At 46.9% G+C, this 18,719-nt stretch overlaps 1 protein-coding gene across 1 annotated transcript in view; it reads left to right on the forward strand.

Moving 5' to 3' along the window:
• The window catches only part of MTHFD1L (methylenetetrahydrofolate dehydrogenase (NADP+ dependent) 1 like), a 185,927-nt gene extending 171,854 nt beyond the window's left edge, over positions 1–14,073 (forward strand). The window contains exons 27-28 of the mRNA XM_049653057.1: positions 6,051–6,171; positions 13,776–14,073. Of these exons, the coding sequence (XP_049509014.1) occupies positions 6,051–6,140 (90 nt within the window). The 3' untranslated portion in view covers positions 6,141–6,171; positions 13,776–14,073. The remainder of the gene's footprint in view (positions 1–6,050; positions 6,172–13,775) is intronic.
• Positions 14,074–18,719: the final 4,646 nt, after the last annotated feature.

Here is an 18,719-nt window from a genome sequence, read left to right on the forward strand (position 1 = left end):
CGCGGGGCTCGAACTCACGGACCGCGAGATCGTGACCTGGCTGAAGTCGGACGCTCAACCGACTGCGCCACCCAGGCGCCCCTAAAAACATTTTTTTAAGGAGATTTTTAAAAATCTGGGAAGACAGTTAGGGACTAGCTTCCTCGCACTGGAAGAAAATTCGAGTCTTCCCTTACAAAAGGTAAGAAGAATAACAGTGCTTGCCCATTCTTTCATTCAAGGCCCCGACCTAAATCAGAGTAATCTGAGCCGTGTAACACTGGGCACAGTGTGCGAGTGCAACGTGGTAGTGTTTATAGTAATTGAACGTGGCTTATATCTTAATAAGTCATAAGTTAAGAATTTATGGCATACATTCTTTTTTTTTTTTTCTTTAATTTTTTTTTCAACATTTTTTTATTTATTTTTGGGACAGAGAGAGACAGAGCATGAACGGGGGAGGGGCAGAGAGAGAGGGAGACACAGAATCGGAAACAGGCTCCAGGCTCCGAGCCATCAGCCCAGAGCCTGACGCGGGGCTCGAACTCACGGACCGCGAGATCGTGACCTGGCTGAAGTCGGACGCTTAACCGACTGCGCCACGCAGGCGCCCCTGGCATACATTCTTTTTACATAAAAATCATAGAAGGAAAAAGATTTTGTGTTTTAACTACAGAGTGGAGTGACTTGGTCCAAATATCCCAGTGGTCTGCTCTATTGGTCTGTCCCTCTTAAAGTGGGGACCAGGTCCTGGTCACCGTGGCGTCCCCAACAGGGAATGCTCCGCAAAGGTTCCCGAGGTGAATGAAACATCACTGTGTCCCTTCACGTGGGAACAGGATCCCAGAGGCCACCAGGAGAGATAAGTGCACTCTAACAGGACATACCCCCACACTCTCAGAGTGTCCCTAGCTAATAAACAGATATTTTGGAATGGGGTCACAAGCTCTGCAGGTGGATATTACCTAACTGCCCAGAAAAAAATCCCGGGACATCTCTCTCCTCTAAGTGAGGCCAGTGGAAACCCCGGTGTAGCAGCCTTACCTGTTTTCATCGTAATGATTTTTCATCTCCCTCTCTTTCAGTCACTGGACATTATATGTGGCCACCTTTCCTCACGCATTATCCTCCAGTAGCTTTTTTCACATCCAAAGAAGAAACAGAAAAAGCCCGATCCTCAAGAAGGCTTCTTTTTGGTTGTTTCCGAATTCTCTTAATTATCCTCCATTTTTACTCCTCTATTCTAAAAAGTATTTGTTGGGGCGCCTACGTAGCTCAGTGGGTTAAGCATCCACCTCTTGCTTTCAGCTCAGGGTCGTGAGTTCAAGCCCCGCGATGGGCGGCACGTTGGGTGTGGAGCCTACTTCAAAAAGACAAAAAATTAAAAGTATTTATTGAGGCGTTATATGGCCAGGGACTGTATTTCCACTTGATCTTAGCCAAAGACTGAGAGGCAAAGGACAGTAAAGTTACCACTCAGAAAATACTTTGGCTTAATAAAGAATTTACATTTTTGAGTTATTATTTCATAAGAAAGAAAATCAACTGTGTTCGGTGATCTCTTGGAGAGAAGAAGTGTGTAGAAAGGATTCTACCTCAGGTCACAAACTACAAGAACAAACAGATACAAGTAAAAATGCTTATTTTTGTTTCCGAACCAAAATAAAACTGGATAATTTATTTAGTATGAAAAAGTAGAAGATTTAAGAAGCCAGAAAAATTTCCCCAACACAACAAAATTAACTACAATGACATTTTGGTTAAGTAGAAGTTACGATTCTATCACTTTACAAAATAGAATTCTTAATAATTTTTCTGCTCATGCCGAGAATATTCTTTAACTTACAAGGACTACTTTTAGTAGTTGAATATTTTCTCTTTAACTAGGTTTAATGTATGTTTATAAAGGTTATTCATAGAACTCATCATTTCCCCAAAATAAGCTTCACCCGAAATCAGTATAGATTTTGAAGATTTGTTGCAGTTAAAATTAGGGTCATGAAGGGCAAAAGCCCATGTTTTTCAGCCTTTGCAAAAGAATCCATTAATGCAGCGTGACAAGTAAGTACAATTTAGTGGCTCCCTCGTTATTTTAAGCAGGGGGCCTTCTTAGAGGACACACAAATAAAGTCAACACAGATCACCTCCGACCCCAGACGTGGGGCCAGAGGTCAACTCCCAAGGGCTGTCCAAATTCTTTCTTTCCCATAGCGCAGTAGTGACCCTTGTCTGGGGGCCACAATCCTTTGATAACAAAGTTTTTTATTGGGAGAGAATTTTATGTGAATGTTTTTGGTCTTGTTAACATAATTCCATATTGTGTCTGCTCAGCAGGAGAACTTTAGGGATGGCTCTTTGTCCACAGGGCAGGGAGTCCCTTGGCTCTTCAGACCCTATGTGCTTTCTTGTCCTCTGGTCCCAAATAAGTAGCCCTGATTCTTGGAAGTGACGATTGCATAATTGGAAAGGAGCATGGGAGGCTTCTGATTGAACTTAGTTCCCCCCCATTTGAGAGAAATAGGCTGAAAATGAAGGAAACAGATTCACACTTCCCAGCATTTAATATTTTGACAACTTTTAGTTCCCAGTTTTGTTCTGAAAGAATCAGAGTGACCAAAAAGCTGCATGGTATGATTCACCGCAGCCAGGAGACCAGCTCCAGGAACCACAGAAATCACACTCGGCCTTTGTCAGCCTTGGTGTCGCATCCGCTGAAAAAAACTTAATGATGGGGGCGCCTGGGTAGCTCAGTTGGTTAAGCATACGGCTCAATTTCTGCTCAGGTCATGATCTCACGGTTCATGAGATCAAGCCCCACATGGTCAAGCTCTGAGCTGACCTGCTTGGGATTCTCTCTCTCTCTCTCTCTCTCTCTCTCTCTCTCTCTCTCTGTCTCTCTCTCTGCCCCTCCCCCGCTCACATACGTGCTGTCTCAAAATAAATAAGCATTAAAAAAATAATTTCAGGGGTGCCTGGGTGGCTCAGTCGGTTGAGCGTCCGACTTCAGCTCAGGTCATGATCTCACAGTCTGTGAGTTCGAGCCCCGCGTCGGCGTCTGTGCTGACAGCTCAGAGCCCAGGGCCTGTTTCAGATTCTGTGTCTCTCTCTCTGCCCCTCCTCCGTTCATGCTCTGTCTCTCTCTGTCTCAAAAATAAACGTTAAAAAAAAATTTTTTTTTTTTAAATAATAATTTCAAAAAGTTCATCATGAGGGGGCTCAGTCGGTTGAGCATCTGATTTGGCTCAGGTCATGATCTCATGGTCCGTGAGTTTGGGCCCCACATCAGGCTCACTGCTGTCAGCCTGTCAAGGGAGCCCACTTTGGATCCTCTGTCCCCCTCTCTCTGCCCCTTCCCTGCTTATGCTGTCCCCAAAATAAATAAATGTTTAAAAAGAAAAAAAGCTCACTTTCCAAAAAAAAAAAAAAAAAAGTAAATGACGACAAGTTGAATTTTCATGTCTGTAAAAAGAGCGTGAAGAGGCAGCCGTTGTGTTATTGTGTTACTGCCTGCACACTAAGCTGACACTTTGGCTTTGGCCACGTGGGCCTAGCTACACAGGCGTCTTCCTGGGTTTCTCACCTCGTGTGGATTTTGGCCTGCCTCAGACTGAACTCTGCCCTGCGGTGAATAGCGTTGCAGCCCCAGACGCAACAAAGTCTGGGTAACGTTCTTACTGCCAAATGTGCCTTCCATCTACAGAGTTAATTTAAGGGATGGGGCAGCATCGCTGTAGCTGAATATGATGATTCGTTTTCTTTTAAGGTTTATTTATTTTTGAGAGAGAGAGACAGACCGCCAGCGGAGGAGGGGCAGAGAGAGAGGGAGGCACAGAATCCGAAGCAGGCTCCAGGCTCTGAGCTGTCAGCACTGAGCCCGACGCGGGGCTCGAACCCACGAACCGGGAGATCGTGACTTGAGCCGAAGTCAGATGCTCGACCTCTGAGCCACCCAGGCGCCCCTGATCATTCATTTCTTAACCTCTAAAAGACGCTGGTCCCTTTTTCCAAATCCATGCCGCCACACACATTCTAAAGGCATCTGAAAATGCCCGTGGCATAGTGTGGGTAGGCAGGAACACTCCTGTAGAGGACCGGCGTGAGCTGTCCACAGGCAGCTGGAAAAAAACAGGAACAGTTGCCACCAGTGGCCTTTGTGCTTGGTGTCCCGGTTGCTACAACAGGAAGCATGGATTTCTTTCCGGGCTTCCTCAGATATGCACAGCCACTGTGATAACCAGAGAAAAATGTTACTGCTCTGCTGGGAGCAGAACGTTTGCAAGGATAAGGAGGCATCCACAGAAGTAAAGGTTTAAAATTCAGGAAGTCCCCACCTCCAAGCTGGGTGCCGGAACTTTATTTGTAGTTAATTGTTTGAAACCCAGAGCACGTTTTCTCAAAGCCATGTTACAAACGGTAGCAATATTCCAGGAAGGCTCAGAAGCTTTTTTTTTTTTTTCAGTAGAGCGCAACCAGGGGAGGGGTAGAGAGAGGGGGACGGAGGATCCGAAGCGGGTTCTGCCCTGACAGGCTGACAGCAGTGAGCCCAGCGCGGGGCTCGAACTCACCCACAAACTGTGAGATCATAACCTGAGCCAACATCAGACACTCAACAGACGAAGCCACCCGGGTGCCCCCTCAGAAGCCTTCCTAGCCCATGATGTGCCTAAAGTAAAATCCTGCACAATTGGCAAGACAGGAGCTAGCCAGCAGACATCTCTGTGTTGATGCGTCCGGCCACACGAAGAGCAGGTCCCGTGGCCCCCTCACCACACTCTCAGGGAGCAGGTGGTTAGTGAGGCCCGTGGGGCACGGATGTCCTCCCCGCCTGCTGCTCCAGAGGAGGGTGAAGTAGCATGGCCAGCGGTGAATCAGACTCTCCCGTCCCCTTCCTCCTCGCCTCTTCTACCTCGGAGCTCCCTCCCCAGTGCTGTAGAAGGAGGCCTCCTCGGCCACATTGTCTAAGCCGGCCCCCTTCGCAAATGGTAACGTGCACACGAATCGCCTGGGAGTTGGTGATGTTGCAGATTCCGATTCAGCAGGCCCGAGCGGGGTTGAGATTTGAGACGTCAAACAAGTTCCCGGTGATGCCCACACTGCTGGGCCACGGACCCCAGTATGAGCCGCAGGAGTCGGCCAGCATCGTGGGCAGGGGTCGGGGGTGGGGGCGGCGCTTGGCGGAGGGGGACATCCTGAGTCGTTGCAGAAGGGACGAGGCAAGTGAGAGAGCTGAGCTCTGTCGCAGGTGGGAAGAAGTGGGCGAACCCTGGACGCAGTCCTGGCCGTGTCACACGTCATCTCACTGGAATGTTCTCCGGCCAGAGCAGGCAGGAGCTTTGCAAGACACAGCCCTTAGTCCTCAGAAGAGTGAAGCCAAGTGGGGTCCCGGTGTCTTTGCTCCAAACGATCGCATGCAACATTGGTTTCTGAGCATCCTTTTTATGAAAAGGACAGTAATAAAGTCCGGCAGGAAATACGGCAATCATTAAGGAGCAGATCATCCCGGAGCCTCACCCTCTAGGTCCTTGACCGTGTTTTAGTGCGTGAGTCGCCAGCAATCACAGCACTTTCCTCCAGGATACCAAGGGTTTCCGGTGCAAGTGGACTCAGACGCACTCTGATAGACTGATCTGGACACAAAGGAGCACGGGCCTGGTTCCAGTCCTGTCTCCACCACTAACTTGCTCGTCCTTGTCCATGTCCTTGAGCACATGGCTTGTGCCTGAATGTCCCCTGTCCCATCAATAAATTGAGGCTGAAATTAGTACCTCCCTCTAAGGGTGGTGGGGGACTTAATTAAAGATGTGATTTGAGAATCTTGGAGCTACGATGTGCTGTGGGGCCGTGGGGGGAGGTAAGTGGTCCCCACGTTCAGGAAGTTGACATCTGCCTTTTCTATTTCATTTCCTAAACCAAGGATGAAATAGCAGATGGCGAATTTAAAGAGATACAGGTGACCTAATACAGGAGGCTGAATTGAATTATGTAGTTAATTTATGTCATTAGATGTACACTGTTCAGAGTGATCGTTTCGCGGCATTTGCTAACATACAATATTCCGTTTTCTCCTCTAGATGAGCACCATGCCAGGTCTGCCGACCCGGCCCTGCTTCTACGATATAGATCTTGATACAGAAACAGAGCAAGTTAAAGGCTTGTTCTAAATGAACCAGACTTCCACAGGACCCAGTGCAGGTAGGCTCCTGGGCTTTCTCCCGTGTCTGTCTTTCTTTCTTGCCCCAAATATGTTTTAGTTTTATTTTGTCTTGTTTTTCTAATATTTACTACAAAACATGGGCTGATAAGTAATTTCCTGACTTGGTTACTATGAATTCCTACTGAATAAGAGCCCGTGACTTGGGTCACTCCTCGATGTGGATATGCAGTGAAGATGGGCTCCAGTCCAGTGAAAGTCAAATCATGTCGCTTCTGAATATAGATTGGTTGAAGGCATCTCTTGCCATTAAAAAAAAGGAACCCTGTGAACTCATTATTCTGTCTCCAGAATTAAAACTAATATAGTGTCGGGGCGCCTGGGTGGCTCAGTCGGTTGAGCGTCCAACTTCTTTTTATTTTTATTTTTATTTTTTTTTGTCATTTGCAAAAATTTATTTTTTTATTTTATTTTTTTAATATATGAAATTTATTGTCAAATTGGTTTCCATACAACACCCAGTGCTCATCCCAAAAGGGAGCGTCCAACTTCAACTCGGGTCATGATCTGGCAGTTCGTGAGTTCGAGCCCCGCATCGGGCTCTATGCTGACAGTTTGGAGCCTGCAACCTGTTTCCGATTCTGTGTCTCCTTCTCTCTGCCCCTTCCTTGCTCATGCTGTGTCTCTCTCTGTCTCTCAAAAATGAACAAAATTTTTAAAAAAAGCGAATATAGTGTCCCTCCCTGTCCATGTGGATTCATTCTAAGACACACAAACCCTCACCGCCCCTCAGCGTATGCCTCAAACCACAGATAGCACTAAATACTTGCGTGTGCTGTGTTTTTTCCTATACGTACACGCACATGATGAAGTGTAATTGACAAATTAGGCACAGTAAGAGATTAACAATAATAAGTACCAGTAAAGTAGGACAATTATAACAAGATGCTGTCATCAGAGTTCTATGAATGTGGTCTTTCTCTCTCCCGCTCTCTAAATACCTTATTGTACTGCACTCCCCCCCTCTTCATGTGCTGATGGGAGATGATAACAGGGCTACACGATGAGATGAAGGGGGTGACGTAGACATCGTGACATAGCTTTCGGCTGCTGTTGACCTTCTGACACCGTGCCGGGAGGATCATCTGCTCCCAGACCACATTGACTGCGGACAGCTAGACCCATGGAAAGCGAAGCCGCAGATGAGGGGGACTGCTGTGTCTTTGGGCATTTTATAAGTCTACCTTCCTACCACATACCTCTTGTGCGGAGTTAGAATTACGTGATAGACGGATCTGGGTGCATTCATTCCCTGCGGCTGCCATAACAGTATCACAACTGAACGGCTCAAAACAACAAATGTTTGTTCTCTCAGTTTCAGAGGCTAGAAATCCAAAGTCAAGGTGTCAGCCAAGTCGTGTCCCCTCTGCGACTCTGGTAGAATCCTTCCTGGCCTCTTCCTGGCTTGTGGTGGTGCCAGTCATCCTGAATGTTTCCCAGCTGGACCCACATCGTTTCAATCTCTGCCTCCATGGCTGTAGCATTCTCTGGGTGTCTCTGTCTTTGTATGGGGGTGTCCTTATAGGGACACCAGTCACATTGAATCAGGGCCCACCCTCCAGACCCTATCTTAAAGTGACTACCTCTGCAAAGACCTTATTTCCAAGTAAGGTCACTGTCTTCGGTCCTGGGGGTCAGGACTTCAGCATATCTTTTTGGGGACAGTTCAACGCATAACACTCGACCATGGCACAACAGATGGATTGGGCTCTCGTACCACTGAAAAGGTACATGAAGATGAGACCAGTCTAATGCAGAGGGCCCTGTGCGTCATAGGAAGGACAGGGCAGCAGAAAGGAGACCCTCGCTAGTTCATGGTCCACACAGTTTAAGAGGGCTGGTCTTGACTTGGGGCCCCCATAGGCAGCCCACAGTGGGGGTCCCTTGGTCTTACTCATGTCTGCCCCTCAGTACTGCAGTCACACCTGCTGGCTTCTTTCCTGGCTTCCCTTCCGGAAGAGAAATGACCACCCTCCTAATCCTGCCCCTGGGAAAACTCTCAGTCACCAGTCGTAAAGGCTTGTGAAGCTGCTTTTCTCATCTGTGTATCAAACCTCACCATATTCTCGGAACACATTCCTTTTCCCAACACTCCCAGTTCCGTCTCCACACTCGCTCCTGTTCCTTAGCCCAGCATCCCTTCCTTTTTTTCTTTTTCTTAATTTTTATTCATTTATTTTAAGATAGAGAGAGAGTAAGCAGGGTAGGGGCAGAGAGAGAGAGAATCCCAAGCAGGCTCTGTGCTGTCAGTGCAGAACCCAATGTGGGGCTCAGACCCACGAACCACGAGATCACGACCTGAGCTGGGACGAAGAGTCAGAAGCTTAACCCACTGAGCCACCCAGACTGTGGGCCTATTAGACAAGCCTACTTGACCTGAATTCTCACTTTTGTTGGTTTCACTACCAGTCGTCAACATGGGGAGATTGTTTTCCTTTTTTGTAAGTCTTTGTTACTAATACGCTAGAGACTATGATGAGAAAGGTAAGGGACCACGCCAATATGAAATGACATTAATACAACGTGTGGAATTATTGGGTTTGGGGTGTGTGAGGCGTATGCTGTTGTTTTTCACTGAGGAGTGGGGGCTATGTTTAGTTTGAACCACAACCACATTTCAAATCTGTGTCCATTCGGAAGAAGAAACCCCCACAAAATAAACCAAGGAGACTAATTTCACAAAGAAGCCTTGATAATGGTGTCATTTTGGTCTTTGGGTATAAAGTGTGTGTGTGTGTGTGTGTGTGTGTGTGCGTGCGTGTATGTGTGTGTGTGTGTGTGTATGAGAATGTCTTGGGTTTCCCAGCTAGTTCTTGGGAAAATAACAGTATCCTTCCTCTTCCACTGAAAATTAACCTGTCCTGACTAATCTCCCGTTTCACGTCAAGAACCCATTCTGCTGCATTTCTGCCATTTATCATTCTTCTCCAGAACAAGTGTGTTTTCACCCTTTCATCTCTCTCGGGTTGTATTTTTCCAGCCTCATGGTCCGTTTTCATTTGTTCCTCAAGTAGGTAATTAAAACCCAGTTATACCTTAATTATAGGTTAAGACCCTGCTAATGCCAAGGGACACGTCACGTACACTTAAATCCTTTGGTCTGTGTTCCCTAACAAGTGTTCCTCCAGACTTTTTTTTTAAGTTTACTTACTTATTTTGACACAGAGAGAGAGCACAGGGGAAGGGCAGTGAGAGAGAGGGAGAGAGAGAATCCCAAGCAGGCTCCACACTGCCAGCATGGAGCCCGACGTGGGGCTCGAGCTCACAAACTGTGACATCATGACCTGAGCCAAAACCAAGGGTCGGGCGCTTAACCGACTGAGCCACCCGGGCACCCCCAGATTTTTTTTCAATGTTGGGCGAGGGTTAGAGGTCAGGACGCCGGCCTGTGGAAGTTACCCCAGTGAGCCAGGCACCGTGCCGAGCACCTCACCTGGGTGGTCACAGCATCCCTTGGAGGCAGGTGCTGTCCCACAGGGGTAGATCCTTCCCGAGGAGGTAGCTGAGGCGTGGTCCCGAGCCCCAGGACTGCAGAGCCATCTTTCCATTGCTTGGCCCTGCCTCTCCTTCCAAAGCTGGCACGGGAGTCACCTTCCCACCCCTTGCCACCCCCTGGCACATGTCATGCTGGGGTCAGTGCAGCGAGATGGGCGGTTCTGTTTCAGAGCTGTGGAAGCGCTGGCCCGGGAGAGTCAGCAGCACGGTCGAGGTGCCCCGCCAGTAAGCACGCATGCCGAGACTCCCCCGGGACCAGCTTCCCCTGTCTCACCCCATCCTTTATGCCCAAACCAAAGGATGCCCTTTGCGTGTCAGTCACAGGATAAATGAACCTTGGCCCGCCCTAGAAGATCATAACCAGTTATTTGAACAGACCTATAATTTGGGGATCATTTCCGTATAACAAAAGATAATTCTTCGGGTATTAAAAGCTATGACTTTGTCCAGATTCTTTTTCGCCAGAGTATAATAGGGCTATCTCTCGCTGAACTCTCTCATAGAATGTTGTTTTCCCCCTCGCTTATCCAAGGCTCCTTTCTGCTTTGTGAACTGCCTGATCCCGTTCCCAGCTCGGTGGGTGGTGGTTCAGAACCCATCACTTGACCCTGCTTTGCACCTTTGAAAATGGATCCAGTGTCGCGGGAGAAAGCGCTGTACAAAGCAAACATCCCTTCCCGGGAACTCCCGGGGTGATGGTCCCGCAAACGGACCCTCTGTTTCCCATGTCCTCACAATACGCGGTCAGGGGCCACCTCCTCGCAGTCAGGTCTGTGGCGATTAAAGGTGCAAGGAATCAAAATGTTGACGTTTGGGTGACAGTCGGCATAGACAGATTTGCCCACCAAAAGCGGGAACGTCTGGCGGTCGCTTTGCTCCTGGAGCGGTCAGACTCCAGAGAGCCCCGTGCTGTCAGCCTCAGAGTAACACACTCGTGAGTTTTTGCAGCACGCGTTGTAGTCGTGTAGCACACGGAAGATTGTGCTCTGTTAACAACTGTTTCTGTCCTTCCGCTTCCTCTCCTCTCCTGCTTACCTCCCCGTCAAGGAACTCATGTAAGATCTCATATGAACAGAGAGCCAAGAAGTCACCAGAATCTGAGCTCTTGCTCCTTTCCAAGGCTCCCCTGTGATGCTTTCACTGTTGTCAGAAGAAGGGCATGATTCATTCTTCTGGGTGGCACCAAATAGAAAGAATGAAAATCAGTTGTTTGTGCCAGGAACACCGATCCTGCCATATTACTGCTCAGTCTTTTGTTTGAAGGTGATTGGATTTCAGGTGTTTTGTTTTGTTTTGTTTTTTTAACATTTATCTATTTTTGAGAAAGAGGGAGTGGGGAAGGGCAGAGAGAGGGAGACAGAGGATCCGAAGCAGCCTCCGTGCTATAAGCATAGAGCCTGATGCGGGGCTCGAACGCACGAACTGTGAGATCATGACCCTGAGCTGAAATCAGGTCGACTCTAGTCCTGCTATAAATGTTAGTTATTTGCCCAGAAAGCTTTTTCTTGAACTGCACGTGCAGAGAAAGGTGCTCGGTTCTTCCCCCAACTGCCTGTAGAGCTTAAATGTTCATGGGGCGCCTGGGTGGCGCAGTCGGTTGAGCGTCCGACTTCAGCCAGGTCACGATCTCGCGGTCCGTGAGTTCGAGCCCCGCGTCAGGCTCTGGGCTGATGGCTCAGAGCCTGGAGCCTGTTTCCGATTCTGTGTCTCCCTCTCTCTCTGCCCCTCCCCCGTTCATGCTCTGTCTCTCTCTGTCCCAAAAATAAAAAATAAAAAATGTTGAAAAAAAAAATTAAAAAAAAAAAAAATGTTCAGTGATAGTTAATGGTCATACGATAGTCTTGAGTATGGTTGCTGCCCTTCTGTGGTCAGGGTCTGTCTTGCAAACCAGAGGCTTCAGGGTTCCCTCGGGGAGCACCTGGGCTCTGTGATTTTGGTCTTAAAACTGTCTTTTCAAGAAGCAACTCAAACACTGTTGATTACCATTTATGCTCCAAGATGAAGGTCAGCGAGTACCTCGCCCTGAGCCATCCTTGGAGGGCACAATGGGAAGCTCAGGCCACTTAAATAAAAGATGGAGGGGACTGAATCTAAAGATGCCATCTGTATCATCTCATTGACATCGAAAGGTGGTGACGGGGGCGCCAAGGTGGCTCAGCCAGCTAGCATCTGACTTCAGCTCAGGTCATGATCTCACGGTCCATGAGTTCGAGCCCCACGTCGGGCTCTGTGCTGACAGCTCAGAGCCTGGAGCCCATTTCAGATTCTGTGTCTTCCTCTCTCTCTGACCCTCCCCTGTTCATGCTCTGTCTCTCTCTGTCTCAAAAATAAATGTTAAAAAAAAAAATTTAAAAAAAAAGAAAGAAAAATAAATAAACATTTTAAAAATTTTGGGGAAGTTCTTAACTCCCTTTTAAGGAAACTTTTGGGGGGGGGGGGCGGTGCGCCTGGGTGGCTCAGTCAGTTAAATGTCCAACTTCGGCTCAGGTCGTGATCTCACGGTTCATGGGTTCGAGCCTCGCGTCCGGCTGTGTGCTGACAGCTCAGAGCCCGGATCCTGCATCGGATTCTGTGTCTCCCTCTCTCTCTGCCCCTCTCCCGCTCACACTTGGTCTCTCTCTGTCTCTCAAAAATAAATAAACATGTTAAAAAAGAATTTGAAGGAACTTTTTGGGCTCTCTTTGATTTCTTATCCATTCCATACCAAGATAGACTATTTCATATATTCTGTCCTCATAAAATTCTGAATTTTTTTTTTCCTGAATAACTGGATAATAATAAACAGCTGACTCCTCTTTTTAAATCCTCACTAGAGTGGTTGCATTTCCAATTTATAAAATCTGTATTCAGACTTTCTATACTTCTGCCAACACGCAGAGGTGTTTTTTGTTTGTTTGTTTTGTTTTGTTTTTTAATGTGGAACCACATACGCCACGCCCCTATAAACACAAAACCATTACGTACAAATTTAAGGTGTCTAATCAGCTGGTCTTCAACCACCCACTCTGGGTTTGGAAGGTCTTCAGACTTGCCCTCCTTGGGCCGTTTCCAGTGCACCAAGCCCACCGTCATTCCCCTTACCCTCCTTTCCGCCATGTGTGTCACTGAGGCTCAGGTCCAGGATCACGAGAGCCCCCAAAGTGAGGCTGGCCGCCTCCCTGAATGGAGGGGTGAGGTCCTGCCCCGGGCAAACCTCCCTTCCCAGCTTTGAAAATATTTTCTTTTGGTTGAGGATTATTGTGCTCGGGGTGCTCCTGTTTTCTGTTTACTTCCCTGACTTGAATCCGATGCGAGGAGAGTGGTCTGCATTCCTGGTCCCCTGCCTTCGTCACTGTCTTCTGTTCTGAGGCTAAGCAAGCAGCCTTTCTGGCTCTAGAGCCCCCACCCATCTGTGGGAGGCCAACTCACTATGTTCTGGCCCAGCAGACAAATTCTTCCACGTATAAATTCAGATTAAAGGCCAAATACTTGCATTTACACTTCTTCCGCAATGATGAACAGAGACTTTCTGAACCTTCGGGGTTTGGTTCGTTTGTCTTTTCTAAAATGTAGTTTGATGACTGCTCCTTCTAAAAGATTTCAGGCTCCAACAGTGTCCAGGAGTCTTAATATCCTTTCAGAGGAAACAACAAAGCTTTAACATCAATAAGATCTCCTCCCTTCCATTCTTGCCCTAAATGCATTTTTCAGACCTTCCTTTCTGTGCCTACTATAAAAGACAAACTGAAATCCAAGGCGACAGGATTCCTGATCTAAAATCCTGAGCGGTCTCACTCGGCAGGATCCCGGAGACCGTAAAGCCCAAATTCAGAATTTTAGAATTTCCGCCTAATCTTTTCAGGAGGTTCAGAATGCTGCCTACAGTGACCATGCTGACTGGGTCACAGAGCGGTGTGGAATCGGATTCTCCACCGCTCTTAAGTAAGACGATTCCAAACAGTGATTCCCAGCCCTGTCTTGTGAAGGGAATCATTTATCTGCGGGTGAATTTTCTTTTGGACTCTGGCTTTTTAGAACTATATTAACAGTTTGACATCACAGGGGGGAAAAAGCTCTTCTTAAATCACTGAAACATGGCTTTGTTTTCCAGGCTCCCGAAACACAAACCCGTCTTTCGCCTTCTTGCTGCCGTTGGAGAAGAAAGTGAATTTGAAATATGCCGGTTACACAATGCGGGAGAAATGGGGAAATAGACCAAAGACATATTCTCCGTTCAAGAATTCTGTTTGCAACAGAGTATGGTGTCCGGTAAAAGGACCTCCACCAAGTTCGAAAGAAAGTAATTTATTTTCCGTTTCTGCAGAGTTTACATTATTTCCCACTGCTTACACTGTAGAATGTTTATTTTATGGGGACTGAGGGATTAAAAGAGTGTGAACTAAAAGGTACCATTTTCCACTCTGGAGTTTTCTATTTTGTCTTTGAACTGAAAATAAACATGTATCTAGAAAACCAAACAGCAAGTTTCCAACGCTAGATAGAACTCTCTGGTCTCTAGAGGTAACTGTTCACATTGGGGTTGTGACCTGACAGATTTTCTGGAAAACTGTGAATACAACGAGGGCTTTTAGAAACAGAATGAGAAAGAAATTGCACGCGCGCACAGAAATATCTGATCCATTGTGAAATCTTCGGACCGTTGGAGGGTTGTAATAAATAAATAGCCTTTAGACCGCAGTGCATTTTATACACAGAACTGTTTTTCAGTGCCAGTGAAGTTTACATCACTTACCCAAAAAATAATGGGTTCATGCTCGTTCCGTCCACCCACAAATGAATCTCAGCAGCCACTAAGCTTGCGAAAGCCCATAGGGCAAAGCAAAGTTGGCTCTTGAGGTCAGGTGTTGGGCAGATGTTTTTCCATTTGTCCAACCCATAATTCATAGTAAAGAATGGTGTATGGGCTGTACCCCCTTCCCGGGAGTTACTGACCCTTTTCTGTTTCCATTTTCTCCTACAATAACATAAAGTTATATAAAAGTTAAGACAAAACCAAGGATTCAGGAACAAACAAGAAGTGATTGTCTTCTAAGCAGTTTAAGTAAAAGAGTCACCATAAATATCTTAAATGTCCCCCCTGGCGCATCCTGCAGAGTCCTTGCCATCGGATCTTTCCTGCACATTCTAGTACTGCACCCTCCAGTGACCCTGCTCGTTAGTTGCCCTGCGTATAATGTGTCTTTATGCACAATTTAATTTGTTCCAAAACATGGCTGAAACAACCAAAAAGCCTCCCCACACAAAGACTGTCTCAAGAATGGTTTTGCTTGGTGTTTCTGAAGGGTGTGTGTCCCTCTCCCCCCACCCCCGTCCTTTATTTGCAAGTATACCTCTCCACATATACAATGAACCAGTGTTTTCCATATACTGCCCTTTGAAGGTCTTAAGGGTTCACAGGAAACCTGTTCTCTCTGTGATGCACTCAATGAGCGGTCTGGCTCAGGACTTCATTTTTAAGCAGTTGCCTTCTGTTATTTGACTTTATAATTTTCCTCTGCTATTTAGTTTCATTTTCTGTTTTTGAAAGTATTTCGGGGCGCCTGGGTGGCTCAGTCAGTTCAGCGTCCAACTTCAGCTCGGGTCATGATCTCACAACTCGTGGGTCCAAGCCCCGCGTCGGGCTCTGGGCTGACAGCCCGGAGCCTGGAGCCCGCTTTGGATTCTGTGTCTCCCTCTCTCTCTGCCCCTCCCCTGTTTGCACTCTGTCTCTCTCCCTCTCAAAAATAAATAAGCATTAAAAAATTAACAAAAGAAAAAATACATTTCTAGAAACCTATATTCCAGGGGCTTTAGACTTCTTTCTTTACCTGCTTTCACCAGGCAGTTCGCCAGTTCACCAAAAAGAAAAAAAGAAAAGCATCCCAAACAGACATGGGAGAGCTTTTCAGTGCTCATCGTTGAAGGGCCTGTAATCACCCCAAACTTTTACCATCGTGTGGCCACATTTACCTCCTCTAGATACCATCACTCGAGTTCTGGTGGATTTGTTTTCTCTCACTCACCCCTGCAGAGTGATAAGCCGTCTCCACCGACTTGAAAGGGCTTCAGCTGGTTAATTAATGGGCTTATCAACTCGTAATGACTTGAGGCTGTACCCAGACGGGAGAAGGTGTTCCTTCAGGGAAGACCTACTCATCTACCATCTCTTGGGAGGCCAAGGCCCAAGGAAAAAGAGCATACCGCCTTTCACATGGCCTGACCGGTTCAAGTGCGAAATCTTCTCAAGTGCGGATGATTTCTCTCCGCCTCTGGAAGTGAAATGTCAGAAACCACTGACAGATCGGTGGGGGCCCCGGTGACCCGCCATGGCACACAGACTAGTGGCCGGGCTCCCTCTCTGCTCGCAGTCCTGTGGTAGCATTACCTGCAGAGGTTAAGACCCAGGTGAGAAGAAGCTTCTGAAAGCTCCTGGGGAGACGCACCATCGGGATCAACTGACAAGGGAGAGATGAACGTGGCCTCCAGAAAGCAGCCGTAAGCCAGTCCATTCATTTGGGTCCTTTTTATTCTTCTCTTTCTGGGGTTGTTTTGTTTAACTGGGATGTGCTGACCCCGTTAAAACAATACTTGAGTATTCTTCACAGTAGATATTTTAAAAGAATCCTCAGGTCTGACATTAGCCAGGGTTTTGTTTTGCTTTGTTTTGTTTGAATAATTTACCCATACCTGGGGCGCCCTGGGTAGCTCAGCTAGTTAAGCGTCCTACTCTTGGCTTCGGGGTCAACTCATGATCTCACGGTTCATGAGTCCAAACCCCACGTTGAGCTCTGTGCTGACCGCCATGGAGCCTGCGTGGGATTCTCTCTCTCCCTCTCTCTCTCTCTCAAAAAATAGACATTTTAAAAATAAGATAATTGGGGCATCTGGATGACTCAGCCAGTTAGGCATCCAACTTCAGCTCAGTTCACAATCTCACTGTTCATGGGTTCAAGCCCCACATCGGGCTCTCTGCTATCAGCCCAGAGCCCGCTTCAGATCCTCTGTCTCCCTCTCCGCCCCTCCCTCTCTCTCTCTCTCTCTCTCTTTCAAAACAAATAAACATTAAGAAATATTTTAAAAAATAAAACAATTTACACATACCCATAAATAAGAGGGTGTCTGAAGCTTACCTTATTTATTCCAGAAAAATCCACATACACATATTTGTCCATTGCTTTTATATAAATGTATACATACATGAGGATACAAGTTAACTAATAAGTATAATTTTTATAGCATTTTTTACAAACCTATAATACATATCCATTGCAGATGTTGACTCCCGTGGTAGAACAGTTGGTTAGTAAACAGAACTTTCCCCCAAAAACGCTCTTCTATAGCGACATTTCAAACAAAGGAGAATGGAATTCAAGAGCCCATGAACTGGGATGGGGGGAAAAATTACATTTTTGCTTTTACTAACCTCTAAACTTAGTGTAGAATTTCCTTCAATTATGAACATTGGCAACAAACTAACAGTAGTAAAATAGTGCCTGTGTCTGCCACCAATAGAAATCACGGATATTTTAGGGGCACCTGGGTGCCTTAGTCGGTTAAGCGTCCGACGCTCAGTTGCGGCTCAGGTCATGATCTCATGGTTTCGTGAGTTCGAGCCCCGCATTGGGCTCTGCGCTGACAGCCCGGAGCCTGCTTGAGATTCTCTCTCTCCCTCTCTCTCTGCCCCTCCCCCGCTCACACTGTCTCTGTGTCTCTCAAAATAAATAAATAAGACTTTAAAAATATAAAAAGAAAAAAAAAGAAAAAGAAATCACAGACATTTTAATACTACATTCCAATGTCTGCAGATATTCAGAGTAGCATTTTGCTCATCACGACCTCTGAAATAGCTATTAGATCAGCCACTACCTCGTTATTTCATGTGTAAAGAGCCACATATATTGCCATCATCCAATTTGATTACCTTTCAATATTTTAATTTTTTTTTGTAACGTTTTTGTTTATTTTTGAGACAGGGAGAGACAGAGCATGAACAGGGGAGGGGCAGAGAGAGGGAGACACAGAATCTGAAACAGGTTCCAGGCTCCGAGCTATCAGCACAGAGCCCGACGCGGGGCTCGAACTCACGGACCGCGAGATCGTGACCTGGCTGAAGTCGGACGCCCAACCGACTGCGCCACCCAGGCGCCCCTCAATATTTTAATAATTGTATTTCACTATCATTGGCTTGCCTTAAACCCAAGGCATTTAACATTATTCTGAGAAGCGGTATATAGACTTCACACTGTTAAAGGGATCCGTGGCGTGAAGAAGGTCATGATGAAATTCTAACAGCCTAAATCCGGCTTCTGAGGCAGCATTGCACTGCTCTTAGGTGTTGACATGTCAGGTCGTTCCTAAGAGTCCCTGCTCCAGCCAGGGCCCCTGGTCTGAATCTTAAGTCTCTTATTCGGGGAGTGGTGCAGGCAATATACAAGAAGCCTAACTCAGACAATGTAGAAACCTCTGAAAACCATAGAATGCTGCGTCAATGTAAGAAAAGGAAATTGGGGCGCCTGGGTGGCTCAGTCGGCTAAGCATTCCAACTCTTGATTTCGGCTCAGGTCATGATCCCCCAGTTTGTGAGACCGACCCCTACGTCAGGCTCCCCACTGACAGCATGGAGGCTGCTTGGAATTCTCTCCTTCTCTATCTCTCTGCTCCCCTCCTTCAAAATAAATAAAATGTACTTAAAAAAAAAAAATAGTGGTGCCTGGGTGGCTCAGGCAGTTAAGCGTCCGACTTCAGAGCATGATCTCACAGGTCATGAGTTTGAGCCTTGCATCAGGCTCTCTGCTGTCAGTGCAGAGCATACTTCAGACTCTCTGTTCCCCCCTTTCTCTCTGCCCCTCCCCGCCCCCTGCACTCTCTCAAAATAAATAAACATGAAAGGAAGGGAGGAAGGAAGAAAAAAGAAAGGAAAGAAAGAGAAAAAAAGAAGAAAGAGAGAAGGAAGGAAGGAAGAGGAAGGAAGGGGAAGGAAGGAAGGAAGGAAGGAAGGTGAAGGAGGGAAGGAAGGAAGGAAGGAAGGAAGGGGAAGGAAGGAGGGAAGGAAGGA

The sequence above is a fragment of the Panthera uncia genome (genome assembly GCF_023721935.1).
Source record: "Panthera uncia isolate 11264 chromosome B2 unlocalized genomic scaffold, Puncia_PCG_1.0 HiC_scaffold_24, whole genome shotgun sequence".
Taxonomy (NCBI): Eukaryota; Metazoa; Chordata; class Mammalia; order Carnivora; family Felidae; genus Panthera; species Panthera uncia.